We start from the raw sequence: 19622 nt of genomic DNA, 5'->3' as shown, positions 1-19622 counted from the left end.
AGAGAAAGTCCCAGGACCAGCGAAATCTGGGGACTGGGCAGGGGACAGAATGTGTGGAAGGGATTGCCACTCCCAAATTGGCCTTTTTAGCCACATCTGATGCTGTGTTTAGGGTCTCTTTCCAGAGCATGACACCATAGTCTTTTGAGACTGAAGGATGACAATGATATGGAACTCAAGAGATTTACTACCTTGCCTCTAAACAAGCAATCTATTCCCTTGCTTGGCAAGAAGCCTCATTGAATATTTTTGCTTTGCTTGCTTGGTATGGGTGCTGGGAGGCCTGCTGTCATCATCACTCGATTCCTCCAGTTGTTCAAGTGATACCTGTGTTTGATCAGCCTGTGGTGATTGTTGACTTTGTGTTTCCTGAGATTGATAGTTCCATAAGATCTGCTTGACCAGTTTCTTCAGATTAAAATTCAGATTCAGCATCTGAGTTTTGGACTATGACAACTGTAGAGAACCATAAAGATACTTGAGAGACCGCCTACTGCCAATTACTTCCACTAGGCCAATAAGATCCCATAGACTAGGCCTCCTCCGAATTCCATCTGCCGGCCAGTGTCGACTGGCAACTACCCGGAGGAGAGCCTTCTCGGTGGCTGCTCCGACCCTCTGGAACGAACTCCCCATGGAGATTTGTACCCTCACCACCCTCCAGACCTTCCGCGTAGCCCTTAAAACCTGGCTGTCCCGACAGGCCTGGGGCTAAAGACTTCAACCCCACCCGAATAGTATGACTGTTGTGCTTTTTAACAATGTATTGTCTTCATGTGTATAACTTGTTTTGTACTTCCCTTCCCCTGAATTGTGAGCCGCCCTGAGTCCCCTCAGGGAAAAGGGCGGCATACAAATAAAGTAAGAAAAAAGTAAGAATATCCTTCAAGAAAGTACGTGAAGATCAGTAGCAAAATATGTCCTTAGTCTAGGAAAATGAGATACAGATAGTTCTCACTTACTAACTGCAGTAGAGACTGGCCGTGGCACGACAAGACCGCGCTCCACTAAAGCGCGCCCGATTAAACCGCGTCGCTGACATCATCATCAGGGCGACAACAGCAACCGTGGAGAAAAAAGGGCGCTTTAAATAGCGCTTTGAAAGCAAGCCGATTCAAGTTAAGGTAAGGGTTAGGTTTAGAGTTAGGTTTAGGGTTAGGTTAAGGGTTAGGGTTAGGTTTAGGGTTAGGTTAAGGATTAGGGTTAGGTTTGGGGTTAGGTTAAGGGTTAGGATTAGGTTTAGGGTTAGGTTAAGGGTTAGGTTTAGGGTTAGGTTTAGGGTTAGGTTAAGGGTTAGGTTAAGGGTTAGGTTTAGGGGGGTTAGGTTTAGGTTTAGGGGTTAATTTTAGCTTTAGCGTTTACAGCGTGCTTTTTTCGTCGTGCTGTGATGACGTCAGCTACGCGGTTTCGTCGAGCGCCCTTTAGTCGAACGCGGTTTTGTGGTGGAACCGAGACTGGCACCCTATTGCTAAGCAGTGTGGTCTTAATCTTCTTCCTGAAGAAGCTGTTTGTGCCATTTTGTTTGTAAATAAACTATGAGTATGGACAGATACAGAAACATACTTCATTTGATTACACATAAATATTTGTTGCATTATTCTAAAACCTTTGTTTAGAAAACCTGAATAAAGAAGAATAGTTTAAAACTATTTGTAGTATATCCAGAAATGTCTTCCCAGTAAACAGAAAAAACGATGAAAACAAGTCTTCATACTACATTTACTGGCTTGTCAAAATGTGAAAAAAAATGCACTCTGTGTCATGGAGAAGTTTAACTTACAAGTGCTCTGACATTTGTGTGCAAAATGGATGCAGCTTCGTGCGATTTTCTTTAGCATTGATCCAAAAAAACGGAGGCATCTTTTTATAAGTCTTTTGATTCTCTATTGAAGTTCTTCTTCCTTTTTATATTTTGTTTCACTTTCTTTTAAAAAAAGATTTTTTAAATCCTGCCTTTATTATTTTTAGCGTACCTTGGGTTTTCTTTTTATTCTTTATTTTCTTTTGTTGTCTCTGAAAGTTCTCTGAACACAAATCATGATTATGCTGTATGCTAGTGTATCCCATTGTATGTATGATCTATATTTTTCTTTTTCTCAGAAAACTGACAAAAGTTTTAAGGACTTATGTGGACAATGCTGGTGTCACTGATCAACTATTCAAGGCTATGAGATCTTTAGAATATATCTTTAAATTTATTGTGCGATCAAGAATTTTGTTCAACCAGTAAGTATTATAACACCTTTGTCCATAATGCAGCCTTCAAAATGCTTCAGTTTTTATAGTAATGGTTTTATATTAAATTATATAAGATGTGAAGTGTTCTTTTGAGATATACAGTAATCATTGCCAGTTTCATTAGTTGTAGCTGAAAAGAACACTGAATGTTTAGCATAGAATGTTAGTCAATTCTTTTCTTGCTGACTAATTGTTAACTGTTAAGCTGTCAGAACTGCATTGTGTCTAGCATTTACAATAATACAATACAATAGCAGAGTTGGAAGGGACTGTGGAGGTCTTCTAGTCCAACCCCCTGCCTAGGCAGGAAACCCTATACCGTTTCAGACAAATGGCTATCCAACATCTTCTTAAAGACTTCCAGTGTTGGGGCATTCACAACTTCTGGAGGCAACTTCTGTTCCACTGATTAACTGTTCTCACTGTCAGGAAATTTCTCCCTAGTTCTAAGTTGCTTCTCTCCTTGATTAGTTTCCACCCATTGCTTCTTGTTCTACCCTCAAGTGCCTTGAAGAATAGTTTGACTCCCTCTTCTTTGTGGCAACCCCTGAGATATTGGAACACTGCTATCACGTCTCCCATAGTCCTTCTTTTCATTATAAATATATTTTCAATCTATAAATTTCATTTATAGATTTCCCTGACATTGTATGCCATATACTAAATAAATAAATTGTTAACTCTGTGTTATACTTGGCAAGCCGTGTAATAATTATTTGAATTATTTGACAAAATTTCCCAAAATTAAGTATTATGCCCTGCAATGTACTAATAGAATATTATTGTAATTTAATTTTACTTGAGGATATGAATACTTAGAAAAGTTAGAAACAGTTTGGTCCAGTAATGCACCAGGCCAGAATGAAGGAGACTATGAGTTCTCGTTTTGCCTCAGGCATGAAAGATAGTTTGGTAACTTTTGGCAGTTACTCTCTCTCAGCCCAATTTATCTCACAGGGTTTTTGAGGAGAAGGGAGGAGAATTAGATACTTTTGTCACATTGAGTCATTAATAAAAATAATGAGAGTGGCGCAGTGGTTAGAGTGCAGTACTGCAGGCTACTTCAGCTGACTGCTAGCTGCAGTTCGGTGGTTCATATCTCACCGGCTCAGGGTTGACTCAGCCTTGCAGCCTTCCGAGGTGGGTAAAATGAGGACCCGGATTGTTGGGGGCAATATGCTGACTCTATAAACCGCTTAGAGAGGGCTGAAAGCCCTATGAAGCGGTATATAAGTCTAACTGCTATTGCTATTGCTATTTTTAAAAAAACTAAAAAAATAGTTATGCCACCCGAGTTTTGGTAATTATTATCTGATACTTTCGATTACTATGTAGAAGTAATTTGTACAACAATGCCACTTATTAAGGAGGAAAAAGACTAGTAAGACAAATGTGATTTTTTAAAAACAGATTTACTGATGAGATGTATAAAGATTTATTGGTAAATATATTTTCTTGTCAACACCTATCTATTTAAAAAAAATTCAGAATCAGCAGGGGGCTTTTCATACTGATTCATATCTAAATTAGTATCCTCTATTTCGCTGTTTATTTCAGTTCTCTAAGTTCATGGTTCTTTTTGGGAGGGAGATATTTCAGTTTTAGGTCTCTCTATTGTTTATCATTACCATGTTTTTATTAAAAATAATAGGCTGATTTTTGTCAGTTACTGAACCATTTAAACCTAGTTTGTGGGAGTTTAAATAATATACTGGATGAGGCCTAGAAGTTCTTCGGAATAAATGAGAATAATTTGTTAAGTAACAATAATTTCCTATTGTTCACACTACTTTATGTCCAACAATTTAAACATTCTAAATTAAAAAAGGCTAATATCTGCATCCAGTACAATATGACATTCAATTTTAGACTAGATGTTAATATAAACAACAGAGAATAATTATATGTTTTTAAGGGTAGTAGAAATAAAAATTGTATCCCGATTGTCTTTGGCAATGTGTGATGCTCTTTAAAAAAACAGTGTTGTGATGTTACATCTAAAACTTATTCAGAAGACAGGTAGTGCTTGTAAAAGATATATGGGGAGTTCCAATGACTCCCACAAGCCAAGATCCGTAAGCCTTTTTCTCTCACACATCACTGTTGCAGTTTCCATACAATAGTTGTAGAGGAACTGCTCTGACCCCCCCCTCCTCCATCCAGGAACGAAAGCCGAAACCAACGTAAATGAGAAGGTTTATTTTAATCAGTCAAGACTCTCGTTGGCTGCAAGCCACATAAACAAAGAGATAAGCACTCTGGCAACAAGTCCTACAAAACTTGGCAGCAATGCAAACAAACTCTGGCAGCAATCCAGCCTGCCAAGTTTGTTTCTTGTTAGTCCTTAACGTTGACTTCTGTAGAAAGGCATGGCACAAGCAGTCTCTTTTATAATCAGGAGAGGATCTTAATGAGCATCAGCTGAGCGTAATCATCTCCTATAATTACTCAGTTCTTGCCGCTGAGTAGCCCTTCGACAGTGTGCATCCCGGAACAACTCACAGGTGTTTTCTGGATCACTCCCTCTTGTCTCCTCCCCACTGATCCAAGGCTCCGGGCGTCACCTGGGGGCCAACCAGTCTCTCTGCGCCCTGCTCGGAGTTGGCACCCTGTCCAGGTCCTCCACCTCCTCCAGGGCCGACTCATAAGACCCCTCACTGTCGGAGTTTGGCGGCAGCTCCAACGGCTCCTGCCGGGCCACAACAGGGAACCATGTGACAGAAAGGTTTGTATGTCAGTGTAATCCACCATAGCCATAATTAGTGTGCAATAACCTATTCTTGATATGGTGGAAGAATAAGAAGGCTGGTTAAGGAGGGTGTTGAGAGAAAGGAGTACTCGTTAATTAATTTTAATTATTGTACTCTTTGTAAATGTTTTGGTGTTATTTGTTTTTCTCAGATTGTATGAGAATAAAGGGGAAGCTGACTTTAGGGAATCCTTGCTTCAACTCTTTAAGTCTATTAACGAAATGATGAACAGCGCCTCCGAACAGACCGTTACAGTAAAGGTATGTTTTGGAAACAGAAGGGCCCTTTTATTTTATCTATAAAAATATTTAGTTTTACACATTGCAGGAAATTTTATATTTTACTTTGAAAAATGACGTTCAAAACGTGTCCAGAGAATTTTCAGTAGCCTGAAATTTGTAATGAAACTTTTTTTTCTGTAGATGTATTTGTTGCTGAAATTAATACTCTAGTGTGTTAGTATCGAAGTAGGAAATTTGTCCATATGAATCAATGTTTCTTTCTGAATTGACAACATTACTGTGGCACAGCTCTGATATTGTTATTGCTATTGATTTGTATGAACTCAAGTGAGTTAATTATACCTTCTTAAGCCCTATATTCTCTTACACAAAGAAAACATCAGAACAAAATCATCTTAGCAGCAGAAGGCAAAGAAAATGGATACTGGCTGAGACTATACTTAATAACTTTGAAGAGTGTTGGGGTTATTGGGAGTTGGATGATAGTATTTGCTTTTTGTTCCCTCCCAGCATACCCTGGGATTTGGAACAGATGGTTAAAGAGGTGTGTGTGTGTGTGTGTGTGTGTGTGTGTGTGTGTGTGTGTAGTATGGCATTTTATTTTTCCTGTCTCATGTTATCAGAAACAATGCTATGATAGGTAGGTAGGTAGGTAGGTAGGTAGGTAGGTAGGTAGGTAGGTAGATAGATAGATAGATAGATAGATAGATAGATAGATAGATAGATAGATAGATAGATAGATAGATAAAGACAGACAGACAGAAAGACAGATAGTTCTTGGAGCAATTGATGATTTATGAAATTACAATTCTATTAATTCATATCAATCTAGAAAATAGTCCTTTCATATTCTGCAACATAGCATTTAGTCACTGAAATATATAATAAGTCTGCTTATGAACTGTGTCATTTTCATTAAAGGATGATTAACTTTATAGTGGCTGAATCTCCTAACATACTATAGAAAAAACTATATAGCAAATCTGTAGTCACCACTTAACAGAAGGCAAAATAAGATTTCAAAATAGATAACTTCATACCAATGTATGTTTGTCTAATTTATAAGTTTGAATTTAAAATTGAAAAGCCAGATAAATTTTGAGCAATGTATGTTTGTCTAATAAGTTTAAATTGAAAATGGAAAAGCCAGGTAAAATTTGAGCATGTTTTGCGTGTGAGGGGGGCATCGCATCTTACTCTTTTCATTATTTCTCCCTCACACACAACCACATGCTTACTGTGAGGTTACGGTATCCTATCTGGATTTAATAAGTTTAATATTATTTCTACCCTACTTATATGCAAAGTAATTTCTAGTGTATTATGAAGCAAGTAGGCTTGAGTTAGGAAATCTTTTTCATAAATGTGGAGTTGAAAATTAGTTGTTGAATGTGAGAAGAGTAATATATAATGGAAGTAAAGCATTCATGAAAATAAATGGGATAAAATATTGTTTCAACACGAACAGGGCATAAAATAAGGGAGTGTGATGTTTCTTGGCTGTTTAAGGTGTTTATGAATAAATATGTTAGTATTCATGATATTTTTCAAGGACATATTACTATGTTGTCTATTTATCGGAATGATTTGCAGGGATAGTTAGATTTTATGATGCAACAAAATATTGATCTGAAGACCAATGTAGCAAAGACCAAGATTGTATGTCAAAATGGGTTGAATGATTGCCTGTCATATGTAAATAGCAAAAATAAGAGCAAGTAGCTGAATTTATATAAACTGGTAGTTTGCTGTAGTTGGAAAAAGAGATGGAGAAATAGATTTGTGTATGTCTGGTCAGTATTACTTTTAAGTACGAGAGGCGCTGAGGTAAATAACTGGAACCTTTATTTAACAACAGTAAGTTAACAGCAAGTTCAGAACACGCGCGCTGGACAGCGCCGTCTGACAGCTATTTATACTGATAGCTGTCATGCGGGCGGCCAATGGAGTGACCGTAATTCTCCCGCCGGCCGGCAGCCGCGCCAGGACCAATCAGCCTTCTGCAAGGCGTGGCTTGGCTGCCGGCTGCGTCAAGAGGATGCAACAATTACCTTTGGTGACTTCCTGTAGTCAGGAGAGAGACTGGTTTAACACAAGGTCACTAGTGTAGCTTGGGGCTTAAGCACGAATGAAAACCAGGGTCTAGAATGATGACATTGTATCAAGTTGGCTTTCTGGAGAAAATGGTATAACAATATGGATATGGTAAAAGAAACAGAGAAAAAGTCATGTATGATTTAAAATGGATTAAACCCAAAAATGAGTGACTATTTATTATGAAAGTATTACATTGTGGTGATTTGACCATGTAGTCATAATGAATGATTCAAATAAGTAAATAAAGGCTGAATGGGTCAAAATGACACGTTACAAAAGTTATAATTGGGTAGAGAAAGGGGATGAGTGGATATATGAATATTTTGTAATGAATGATGATTTTACATTACAAGATAGAAAGATACATGACTGGTACTTATGTAACAGTGTTCCTTTTATTACAATGGTATTCTTTTTCTTATGTTATGGTTTTTTATTTTATTACAAATACTTTTCTTCTGTACTGTGTTGGTAGGCCTGGGGTTGATGAGGTCCCTTCCCCTCTCGATTGTGTGTCTGTTGGCTATTCTAAATGCTTGTATTTGTAGTTCTTGTGTTTCCCTTCCCCTTTTGGGTTTGTGAGCCGCCCTGAGTCCCGCTGGGAATAGGGCGGCATATAAATAAAACAAAACCTGAAACCTGAAACCTGTGCAAAACATAGCTTTCCCTGAAAAAAAGCAGAACAATTGGTATGTATATAAGGTGTATAAGTGAGTAAATGAGGATCAAATCACATGAGCAATATATGAAGAAAGAGTGAATGGATTAAGAGGAATAGGAAAACCAAGAAGGTTGTGATTGGATTGGGTTCATGAAAAGTTCAAAGCCTAATAATGTAAAATAAATAAAGAAATAAACAAACTATATTTTTATTTCATTTATTCCATTCTTTTATCTTAGTATTTCTTACTTCCTTTTGTGCAATTTTCATGTTATTGTGAAAGAGAATAGCATGATGAGTATATTTGTACATAAAATCAGTGCATATGAATTTATTGCCTATTCTCACCCATAAGAGCCCAGGTGGCGCAGTGGTTAGAGTGCAGTACTGCAGGCCACTTCAGCTGACTGCTATTTGCAGTTCAGCGGTTCAAATCTCACCGGCTCAAGGTTGACTCAGCCTTCCATCCTTCCGAGGTAGGTGAAATGAGGACCCAGACTGTGGGGGCGATATGCTGACTCTGTAAACCGCTTAGAGAGGTCTGAAAGTCCTACGAAGCGGTATATAAGTCTAACTGCTATGGCTATTGCTATATATTTCAGTGGCTCTGTTTGTTGGTTTATAGTCCCAAACTAACAGTGTGTCAATTACAGAGGCAGTTAGAACATCCAAGTTCATATTCCTGTTTAGATGACATCACAACACAGTAGTAATTGTAGTATGGGAGACTGATATCTAATAAGCGTGAACAGTAATGTAGAATAGGAATTTGGTAATTTTTAATATGCTACCTAAGTGTAATGAAGGATTAGCTTTTTGTTCTGTACTGGTATGAGATTATGAAAATGTGTGTTGTCATTAGGCTGATTAAATTCTGTTGTCCTTCCTGTGATGGGAACACGGATATGAACCTTGGCTCAGTGATGTGCAAGAATGTTAATTAATAATTTTAATTCATAATGTTGATTTAAGAAGTTAACAAACTGTTTAATTGTTGGTAATTGTTTCTGATGTTCAGTTGATATCTGATAACTATTGCCTGAAATTAATATTCCCTCTTTTCAAGTATATCAGCATCTGGGAATAGCTAACATAGTAATGATGCCACTAATCATGCAGGATCTCATCTCAGCTATAGCTTACAAATAGAGTAGAGGTCGCATTTGCTATTTGGCTTTCATAAGACTTAGCTTTGACCTTGTATAAAGTTAATCAGCTTTCTAATTTAAATTATTCTAGAGTCCCCCTTATTTTCTTTTACTTTTTAAACTAAGCCATAATTCAGATAATTAAATATTTTAATTATAATTTGAGACATTAGTCATCTGTTTGCATTGTCATCTTTAATTTATTTTATAAAAGTGAATGCTATTTATTTCAAATCCACTGGAGACTTGCTGTAGTAGAATTTTTAAAAAAAATACAGATAATTAGCATAAATGCTAATTATTAACAAATATACTAATCATTAATTTAGCAAAACTAAACTGAAATGCAAATTATTTTAGAACACTGATAGGAATCCGTTTCAGTCCTGGTGTATATGTAATAGAATATTAGCTTATATGCAGGTTATACTAAAACAACAATTTTACAGTTTTAAAGAAATATTTAATTTATCCAAAGCTCAGGTGCCTTTTTAAAATATACAATGTCGTTTTTTTCTAATAAAATTGTAGTAATTCTCAAAGGGGGGGGGGGGGAAACTTTTTTTTGCTGGTTCACATAATTTGAAAGCATTTCTTTCAAATTAAGAGGCATTTTTGTTTTATCTCAAAACTTCAAAATTATTATTAGAGTATTCATATTTTTAAAATTCAAAATGAAATATGCAGGAACATTTATCTCAAAGCTATCACTAATGTTAGTAAGATACAATTTCCAACAGTAAGATAATACCGTACTGATAAAGTAGCTTCCAGAATTTGTAAATTAGAAAAAGCTTTCTAATTGGAAACAAGTTCATGTTTTTTTTAGGTCTTTCTCTTTTTATTTCCCTTCCTCCCACTTTTTGTCTATATATGGAAAAACCATGTTGTTTTTTGGCCAACAATCAGTGGTGGGTTTCAAAAAAATTTCGAACCTACTCTGTGGGTGTGGCCTCCTTTGTGGGAGTGGCTTGCCAGCCATCTGACCTGGTGGGAGTGGCTTGCCGGCCATTGTTCTCTCTCTCTCTCTCTCTCTCTCTCTCTCTCTCTCTCTCTCTCTCTCTCTCTCTCTCTCTCTCTCTCTCTCTCTTTCCTTCCTTTTGTCTCTCTGTCCTTTTTTTCTTTCATCTCTCTCTCACTTTTTCTTTCTTTTTTTCTTTTTTCTTTCTTTATTTCTTCCTTTCTTTCTCTTTCTCTCTCTGTGTGAGTCTGTGTGTGTGTGTGTGTGTGTGAGAGAGAGAGAGTGGTGGGTTTCAAAAATCTTTGGAAGCTCTTCTGTAGGTCCGGCCTGCTTTCCGGGTCCACTGGTGGAACCTCTTCTAACCGGTTCGGTAGATTTGACGAACCGGTTCTACCGAACTGGTGCGAACCGGTAGGAACCAACCTCTGGCAACAATATAGAAAAGGTTTACTATACATTCTTCTAGGATATTTTTAATTCTTTACATTCTAGCCTACACTCATGGTATTTCTTCGTTATTAGCATTGAGATACTATAACTTGGTGTGACTAAACTTAACTTTTAGAGATTAATGAAGGTCAGTTACCAGCAACATGTTATAATATATTGATTATATTGTTGTCTGTAGGTATTTAGGTGCCGTTTCTTTAGAAACAGAAAAGTAATACAGTTGTACAAAAGAGGTAAATTCTAGACATATTTAATTGTGCAGAACATGTTTAAGTGGTCAGTAGAGGGGGCGTGCCTATGCGCCCTGTCATTGTATTTTTATTCTCTTATTCTTGTTCTCGTTTTTGTTTGACAAATTTCAATAAATAAGTAAAATAAAATAAATATAGAATACTTACGGAATTAGTTCCATTCTTTCTGAGCATATTTATAGTTGCTTGAATTTTTACTTCATACTTTGCTAACTGAAATCAGTGTAATAGGCATCATCTTGATAAATATGTAAATTAAAAATTACTTCATGCATTATTCAGAAAAGCTTATTTTGTATCATTGATAGCTGTTATCTTATGTAAAGATATGCTAATGATTTAATTAAAATAATTACACTGAATAATGTACCCTGAACTTTACCCCAAAGTACTTCATATTAATCATCAGACATAACTACATTTTAGTCACAAAGACAGTTATAATTTTGATGGTTAATAGATAACAAACTTGGGGCCTGATTAACTCACTCTAAAGCTGCAAGCAGAATTGCCTTAGTTCTGAGTTAGACTCTGGTTTCAACTAGAAGAATAGTGTCGTCTGCTTAGTACATTTGTATTCTCACGTGAACGAATCTTTAAAGCAAAGAATCAAGGAAGAAAAATAGACTTATTCTATTAAAGCTGTAGGCAAATTAAAATAATGCAGGTAATATCATAGCAAAAAGCTGAGCTCCTCAGTATTTAGGGAACCTCCTGTAATGTTACAGGAAGAAAGAAAATTCATTTGAATGAATCTATATCTTGCAAAATAATATAGTATAATATTCTTTCCTTTATTTTTAAAAGGTATTTTAATTGTAAAGATTTGCTGATGTTGTTAGACTTTGTCCTTCTCTTTGCTTCAAACGTTTGGCATCATGAAGCTCATGTTTATAAAATATGACATTTTAGAAAATTATAATTTTTCACCCAGAATAGATTTAAGTCCAGTTATCTATTTCTTCCTGGTAGCATGTTTAAAAATAATACTGAATTATCTCATTGTGTAAAATTCTGCCTTGTGCACTTGGTACAAAATAACAGCATTGTAATTCTGGTATGAAAACTGTACAAAAGCTGCTAACATTTATTTCAAGTCAATTATGTCTAAATATTACATAAAATAGATGGAAACTCTACAATATTACCTATGATTTTTTAAAATCTTCTGATGCTACAAAGATAGAAAAATTGCATAGGAACCAATGATATAATCAACTATAAAAGTGGAAGAAAACAAAGCTCTATCCTAAAATTGCTGCGTTGAAGGTTTTATTTGATAAATTGAAAGAGGATAACTGCAGTACAGTTGTTCGCAACTGGAGATAAAGAAGGAATAAAGAATATCAGTAGTGGAAATCGAAACAAATGGAAAAGGCTAAAATGACAGTGGAGGAATGTGAAAGAGAATTGTGAGTCAGGGATTGTGGTAACCTCATTCTTTAAGTCCAGAGAGTAACATAGCAGGTAGCAAAAGAAGTAATTGCCTAAAGCTATTGGAAAGCTAAATAACATTATTGGAAAGGGTATCAGAGAAGCAGTGGCAAGGAGTGCTTTAAGGAATTCAACTGTATGATTTAATTCTTCCTTAAATAAATTATTCTGCTTATTTTTTAGGGAGCTGCTCTTAAATACTTGCCAACAATTGTGAATGATGTAAAGCTTGTTTTTGATCCCAAAGAACTTAGGTACGTATATGACATATGTGTAGTATGTATATTCTAAGACCAGTGGTGAAATTCAAAAATTTTCCTTAGCGGTTCTGTGGGTGTGGCTTGCTGGGCATGGCTTGGTGGTCATGTGACTGGGTGGTCATGGCTTGGTGGTCATGTGACCAGGCGGGCCACAAGCAGGAACTTCACAGAGTCACAGAGAGCTCAAAAACAAACTATCACACGTTACCTAAAAATAACACAAAAGCTACACAACTGACTCACACACAATGCAAAAGCAGCTGGACTTCACACACAAAAAAGGTTCCTACAATCACGGCCCAGCTGATTGTCATACAGCTGATTGTCGGAACCTTTTTTTTTTTAACTTTTTAAAGCATTTTTTTACTACTGGTTAGAGCGAACCAGTAACATTTTTATTACCAGTTTGGATGAACCAGCCCAAACCTGTAGCATTTCACCCCTGCCTAAGACTATGCTTTTTTTCCCTACTTAATAATAATTCTCTTTGAACGTGAGATGGTCCTAAGCTTAAGTTAAGGATTGTGTTGGAAACATTTTCTAGGCTGTTAGTTTATTAATGGTAAAGCCTCCTTCAAACGGAGCTCTACGTCCAGAGGTGGGTTGCTGCTTGTTTGGCCCAGATTGGGCGAATTGGTAGTAGTGGCGGTGGGAGGCTGTGTCCACACTCTCAGACGCTTCTGCGAATGCACAGAAGCGTTGCGTGCGGGATACCACTCCCCCCCCTCAAACTAGTAGTAAAAAAATTAGCAATCCACCTCTGTCTATATCATAGCATTTCATAGCCATGTCCCTATATTTTGCAATTGCCTTTTTCTGGAGTTTAAGGGATTAAAGCCTATTTTTCATCCCCAGATTTTGAGACACAAGGAATGTGATGGACCTCTTAAGTGAAATTTTGGTTTCCTTTTACACGATTGTTATTATCTTTTTGGACTTTCTCTTTTGATGACATAATGCTTTATTTTTGCTTTGTTTTTATAATTATTTTGAAAGCTACTTTGTGTTCTGACAGATCAGCATGGCAGGGTCTATACATTTCTGTTCTGACCCCCTCCTCCCTCCAGTAACGAAAGCCGAGACAAGCGTAAAATGGAATGTCCTTTAATTAACAAGTCCAGACTCTCGGTGGCTGAAAGCCAAATAAACAAACTGATAAGGACCTTGGCAGCAAGTCCGACAAACCTTGGCAGCAATGCAAACAAACTCTGGCAGCAATCCAGCCTGCCAAGTTCGTTTCTCTTTAGTCAAAGCGTTGACTTCTGCAAGAATGGCGTGGTACAAGCAGTCTCTTTTATAGTCTGGAGGGGAGCCTAATGACCATCAGCTGAGCGTAATTATCTCCTGTAATTATGTAGTTGTTCTTGACGCCGAGTAGCCCTTCGATGGCGTGCATCCTGGAACAACTCACAGTTGGTTTCTGGATCACTCTCTCTTGTCTCCTCCCCACTGATCCAAGGCTCAGGTGCCACCTGGTGGCCAACCAGTCTCTCTGCGCCCTGCTCGGAGTCGGAACCCTGTCCAGGGTCCTCCACATCCTCCAGGGCCAACTCATAGGGCCCCTCGCTGTCGGAGTCTGATAGCAGCTCCAACGGCTCCTGCTGGGCCACAACACATTTCACAACTAAATAAATAGTGGGGAGTGGGGTATAGTGAACTCAGTGAATCTTACTCAAAGTAAATATGTGAGTGTTCTTGCAATTACATATCATATATATTTATGAACCAGTTTTCTTAAAGACCTTTGTGTTTCGCTGTAGCAACCTTCCTCCTCTGTACTGCTTTTTTTCCTAAACATAGAACTCTCCCACCATTGTGGCCTTCCAAAAACAATTAATGCAAACCTTTTCTGGAACATTAATTTTATACAGCAGTGCCATTTTCTGTAATTTAGTATTTCTAGCCTTTTATTACCAGTCACTATTTTAATCAATTTTATTCTAATTTTGTAGTCCATGTTTATTATGCAAATTCTGTAAGGTGCTTAGAGATTGGTTGTTTCCGGTGGTCAGATAAATAAATGATTAAATAAAAATGTGAATTTGAAATATTTGCATGCTTCTATTCCCCAATGCACACGGACACTTCGAAGAGCAAAAATAATTATCCAACTGCTACCTTCTACAGGCAATCTTTGCATTAAACTATAGAGGAGGCATGCATTAATTACATAGCAGAGTTTCAATTCATCTTATTATCTGTTGATGATTAGTTGCAGATAGTGAATTGAATACTTGTAAAGGTTATACAGAACATATTTCACTGATTTTTTTTAACACGCTATTTCAAAAAACATAGGAGTGAAAAAAACCATAAACATTTGATGAAAAAGGAAAACCCAAGAAGATATTAATTTTTCAGATTAAATTAAGGCTCAGGAGTAAGAAATAAAATTTGATGGTTTTACATACAGTAAGTCTTAAAAATGTATAAGGAATTAATACAGATAAGATCAGAATAACAGGGGATCACATGAATTCTTAATTGCTTTTTCAAATATATTAGATTTTTAAAATTATGTTCCAATATTTCTAAATAAATAAAAAAATGTCTTATTCTTTCTTGTTTGGCTAGCAAACTATTTACAGATTTTATACTGAATGTTCCAATGGGTCGTCTCACAATTCAGAAGTTGTATTGTTTGATTGAAATAGTTCACAGTGATCTTTTCACTCAACATGGTAAGAAAAAAAGTATTGAAATAAGTTCAAAAATGACTTAAATTGCTAGATGATTTATTACTGTATTTTTGGAGTATAAGACACACTCTCCCCCCCGCCAAAAGAGGGTGAAAATCTTGGTATTTGGCATATTTGGCCTACTGAAACCCCACCCCCTTTGCAAAAATAGACGTGCAGAGGGTTTGATGGGCTTGCAAAGTAATACTAGGGGCTTGGGAGGGCAAAAAGGATTAAAAAATGTGCTGTTTTTGCTCATTCCTCCCCCCGCAGCCCCTAGGAGCACTCTACAAGCCTCCCAAAGCCTCTAATTGCCCTTTCATTTTGCAAAGAATGGGCTGTTTTTGCAAAAAACGGGCCAGTTTTCTGCATGCCCCCCCCCAAAAAAAGAGGCGTGCAGAGGGTTTGGGAGGCCTGCAGAGTGCAAAAACCTTTTTTTAAAATTTACCTTTTCAGAATCAAGGTGCGTCTTATAGTCTGAAAAATACGACATTTGTCGACCTCTGTCATGCCCTGATGTGCCATACGACATACAATAGCTGAGAGAGAAAAGATAAAAGCAAGAAAAAACACATTACAGGATTCTCAACAGACTGGAATAGAGTTTGGAGTTTATTCAATTTGTAGGCCGCCCTATTCCCCAAAGGGACTCAGGGCGGCTGAACAAAGCCAAGGGAGGGGAAATTACAAAAAGTAAGACAAAGACAATCAGACAATACAAACAGTTTAAAAGCACAACAGACACAACAAATTCGAGTAGGGGGGGGGGGAGACTCAACCCCAGGCTTGCTGGGACAGCCAGGTCTTCACGGCCGTCCGGAAGGAGAGGGTCTGAATCTCCACGGGGAGCTCGTTCCAAAGGGCCGGGGTAGCCACAGAGAAGGCCCTCCTCCGAGTAGTCGCCAGCCGACATTGGCTGGCAGATGGAATACGGAGGAGGCCTAATCTGTGGGATCGAATGGGTCTGTGGGAGGTAATCGGCAGAAGGCAGTCTCTCAAGTACCCAGGTCCAATACCATGTAGGGCTTTATAAGTAATAACTAGCACCCTAAAGCGTATCCGGAGACCAATAGGTAGCCAGTGCAGCTCGTGGAGGATAGGTGTAACGTCGGTGTACCGGGGTGCACCCACAATCGCTCGCGCGGCTGCATTCTGGACCAGCTCGAGTCTCCGAACACTCTTCAAGGGCTGCCCCATGTAGAGCGCAAGAATAAACTTGCAGTTAATAAATGTGGGACATCTATAGGAATCTCTGGTAATGCAGTGGCTTGGCTCAGCAAGGCCTATATCAAGTGGTTGAAATTGAATCTCAATAAGCCAGTTCTCCCATCTGCTAATGTTTCAGCTTGGCTTTCTGAATGCAAACTTGTTTGTAATGAGGTTTGTAATACTTAGACTCAAAATGTTTTCTCAAAGCTTTTGTGTCCAAACACAACTCAATAATCTGTTCCCCAGTATACAAAATGGGTCAATTTGTCTTTATGGCCATTATTCCTCAGACATATAAGCCCAACATAGATCACATAAGGGACCGTGATGACTATGGAATTCACTTCCAAATGATATAGTTCATTTTATGAAGAATACAAATCCATTTGGAGTATGCAAACTCCATTATCTGAAAAATCTCCTACCCATGCGATATCCATTTTAAATGATCCGACGAATTACTATAGTGCTATGGCACAGTGGTTGGAATGCAGTATTGCAGGCTCCTTCTGCTGCCTGCCAGTGATTTGTCAGTTCGAATCTCACCAAGCTCAAGTTGACTCAGCCTTCCGTCCCTCCGAGGTTTGGTAAAATGAGGATCCAGATTGTTGGGGGCAATATGCTGACTCTGTAAACCTCTTAGAGAGGGCGCACTAAAGCACTCTGAAGTGGTATATGTCTAAGTGCTATTGCTACTGCTACTATATCCAGAAATAATTTTAGCACTTGTATTATCTCTTAGTTAAAATGTTATAGTGGAGAATAGGGTGTCATTATCATATTGATTCTAATGGCCTCATATGTATTGAGAACAATGTCCTCCTTCATATAATGGGTCCAGATTATCAGGGGAGAGGATATTTCTTCTGGGTTACATTAGCCCACCTCATTAGAGCTAGCAAGGAAGGCATGCTACAGGTGATAAAGCTAGTGATCTTTATCTAATGGGTCCCAGTAAATATGCTTTCTTTGTTGTGGAACATGCTTCCATATGCTTCCAGCTTATGGAACATCCTTATCTATTTTATATTGGCTGTTTTATTTATTGTTGTACAGTTTCTGAAGTCTTATTTGGGAGAAATTGGTAACTATATTCATTAGATTAAGAAACAAATTATTAGTCCAGTAGTCCAGTCTTCTGAAGTATGTGACCATTAGAAATTATTAACAATAATATACTTAGATATATTTGATGTGATTTTGTCTCAAAAAATACCTACATCTTTTTGATTGAGTGATGAGGTACATAAAGCGCTATATACTAAGTTTCACGTTTTCTTATAGATGAAAATAAGAGACTACATGGACGCATTTGGATATTAGAAATTCTATAGTGGATATATATTCATAAAACCAACTTGCTACTTTTAAAAATGTGACATTGAACTTGTGATTTTCCAGATAGATTTTCAGATAATAATCTTTAGTTTGAAGTTTTGTCATAAATAAAACGATTTCATAGACACCATTTGATTCTATTTCCTTTCCCATTTATCTCCCCCCCCCCCAATCTTCCCTGATATATAGACTGTAGGGAGATTCTGATGCCAATGATGACAGATCAACTGAAGTATCATTTGGAAAGACAAGAAGACCTGGATGCCTGTTGCCGATTGCTCAGTAATATTCTTGAAGTCCTTTATAGGAAAGATGTGGTTAGTAACCATTGTATATATTTAACTCCGACATCATGAATGTTTAAAAATGTTATGAATAAAATTGAGGCTTAAAAATAGAGCATTTGTTTTTGTAATAATGCCATTCACCTGGATTTCTGCTTTGAATGGATCAGTTGTGATAGCTTGATATAGAACTTTAGTCTTTCTCTTAGAGCAGTGTTTCTCAACCTTGGCAACTTGAAGATGTCCGGACTTCAACTCCCAGAATTCCCCAGCCAGCGAATGCTGGCTGGGGAATTCTGGGAGTTGAAGTCCGGACATCTTCAAGTTGCCAAGGTTGAGAAACACTGTCTTAGAGGCTGCAGTGAAGCACTAGGCTTCAGGATGGTCTATGATGTACTACTATTCAGTAAAGATGCTGTGATAAACGTGTAATCTCTGTTTTATAATTCAGCAGGATTGAGCACTGGTACTTTTCTCCATAAACCAAATTTGTATAGATGACCAGTTTTTTTAAAAAAAATTCAGTTTAAGGGTTGTTTGTTTGTTGCTGACTTCAGATTGCAATTCCTGACATACTTAAATTCCAAAAAGAAATAACAAGAAAACCCATCGGGAACTTATTTAATAAGCCCAGAGGCATCCAGAGTAGCTTAGGCGAATCGGCTTCCATACAAATTGAACAAGGGATAGGGATGGATGGATGGATTATAAATTACATCTAGAAATTAAGATTCTTCCTAACAATATTCCTCATTTCAGTGAGCACAGTAATACAGAATTAGGAAGTGGGGCCTTGGGATTGCTGCTCTGTCTTACCGTTTTTCTGCTGTTTTACAATGAGCCCTTTAGATTTTCATGCCATAATCTTTTGAAGAAGGCTTTTAAATTTATTGATATTTATTTATTTACTTTAATTCCACCTTTATTATTTTTATAAAAAACTTAAGACAGCAAATATACTTCTTCCCCTTCCTCCTTTCCTCATAATAACAATCCTGTGACATAGAGTAGGCTGAGAGTAGGACTTCAAGCCTAAGGTAGGACTAGAACTCCCAGTCTCCCAGTGAGTTAACCAACCACTAGACCAAAATGGTTTTTCTTTTTTTGATTATTTATAAGCATTGGTTTTTAAATGTGCCTTATTAAACTGTGAATTTAAAATGCATATCAAATCATAACATTGTTTTAACTTCTTAAAATGATGTATAACGTATTGATTAACTCATTAAAAAGAAGAGAATTACGTGATAGTCTAAAGATGGTTGTCCTTTTGTTACTAATACATAACATTTTCCAGGTATCACCGATTAGGAGAAGAATTTTAAAGCTTTATGGCAATCCCTTCCTCCTAAAAGAATAATTACAATAGGTGCAACCACTCAGGCTAACTAGAGTCTCAGCATATTTGTTAGGGAGTTCTTTTTCCCCCTTTCTTTTCTAACAATATTGTCTCCGTTTTCTAACGTAGAGAAGATTAATGAAAGCCGCTGGTAAATAGACCAACAAACTAATGCAAAACTTCCATCTCTGAAATCTTGCATTAATTGGCCAGATCTGACAATTATGATGCTGAGATTGAATGATAAAGACACTGACTAGTGTTCATCAGTATTGCTGTTGT

At 37.3% G+C, this 19622-nt stretch overlaps 1 protein-coding gene across 3 annotated transcripts in view; it reads left to right on the top strand.

Annotated features, from left to right (window-relative positions):
- Positions 1-19622, top strand: part of DOCK1 (dedicator of cytokinesis 1) — a 510685-nt gene that overhangs the window by 112771 nt on the left and 378292 nt on the right. For all 3 annotated transcript variants that reach the window (XM_032224957.1, XM_032224956.1, XM_032224955.1), the window contains exons 22-26: positions 2101-2226; positions 5140-5248; positions 12416-12486; positions 15067-15173; positions 17907-18034. In XM_032224957.1, the coding sequence (XP_032080848.1) occupies positions 2101-2226; positions 5140-5248; positions 12416-12486; positions 15067-15173; positions 17907-18034 (541 nt within the window). The remainder of the gene's footprint in view (positions 1-2100; positions 2227-5139; positions 5249-12415; positions 12487-15066; positions 15174-17906; positions 18035-19622) is intronic.

Source organism: Thamnophis elegans, chromosome 10 (genome assembly GCF_009769535.1).
Source record: "Thamnophis elegans isolate rThaEle1 chromosome 10, rThaEle1.pri, whole genome shotgun sequence".
Classification (NCBI taxonomy): Eukaryota; Metazoa; Chordata; class Lepidosauria; order Squamata; family Colubridae; genus Thamnophis; species Thamnophis elegans.
This window is presented reverse-complemented; position numbering and strand designations above follow the sequence as displayed.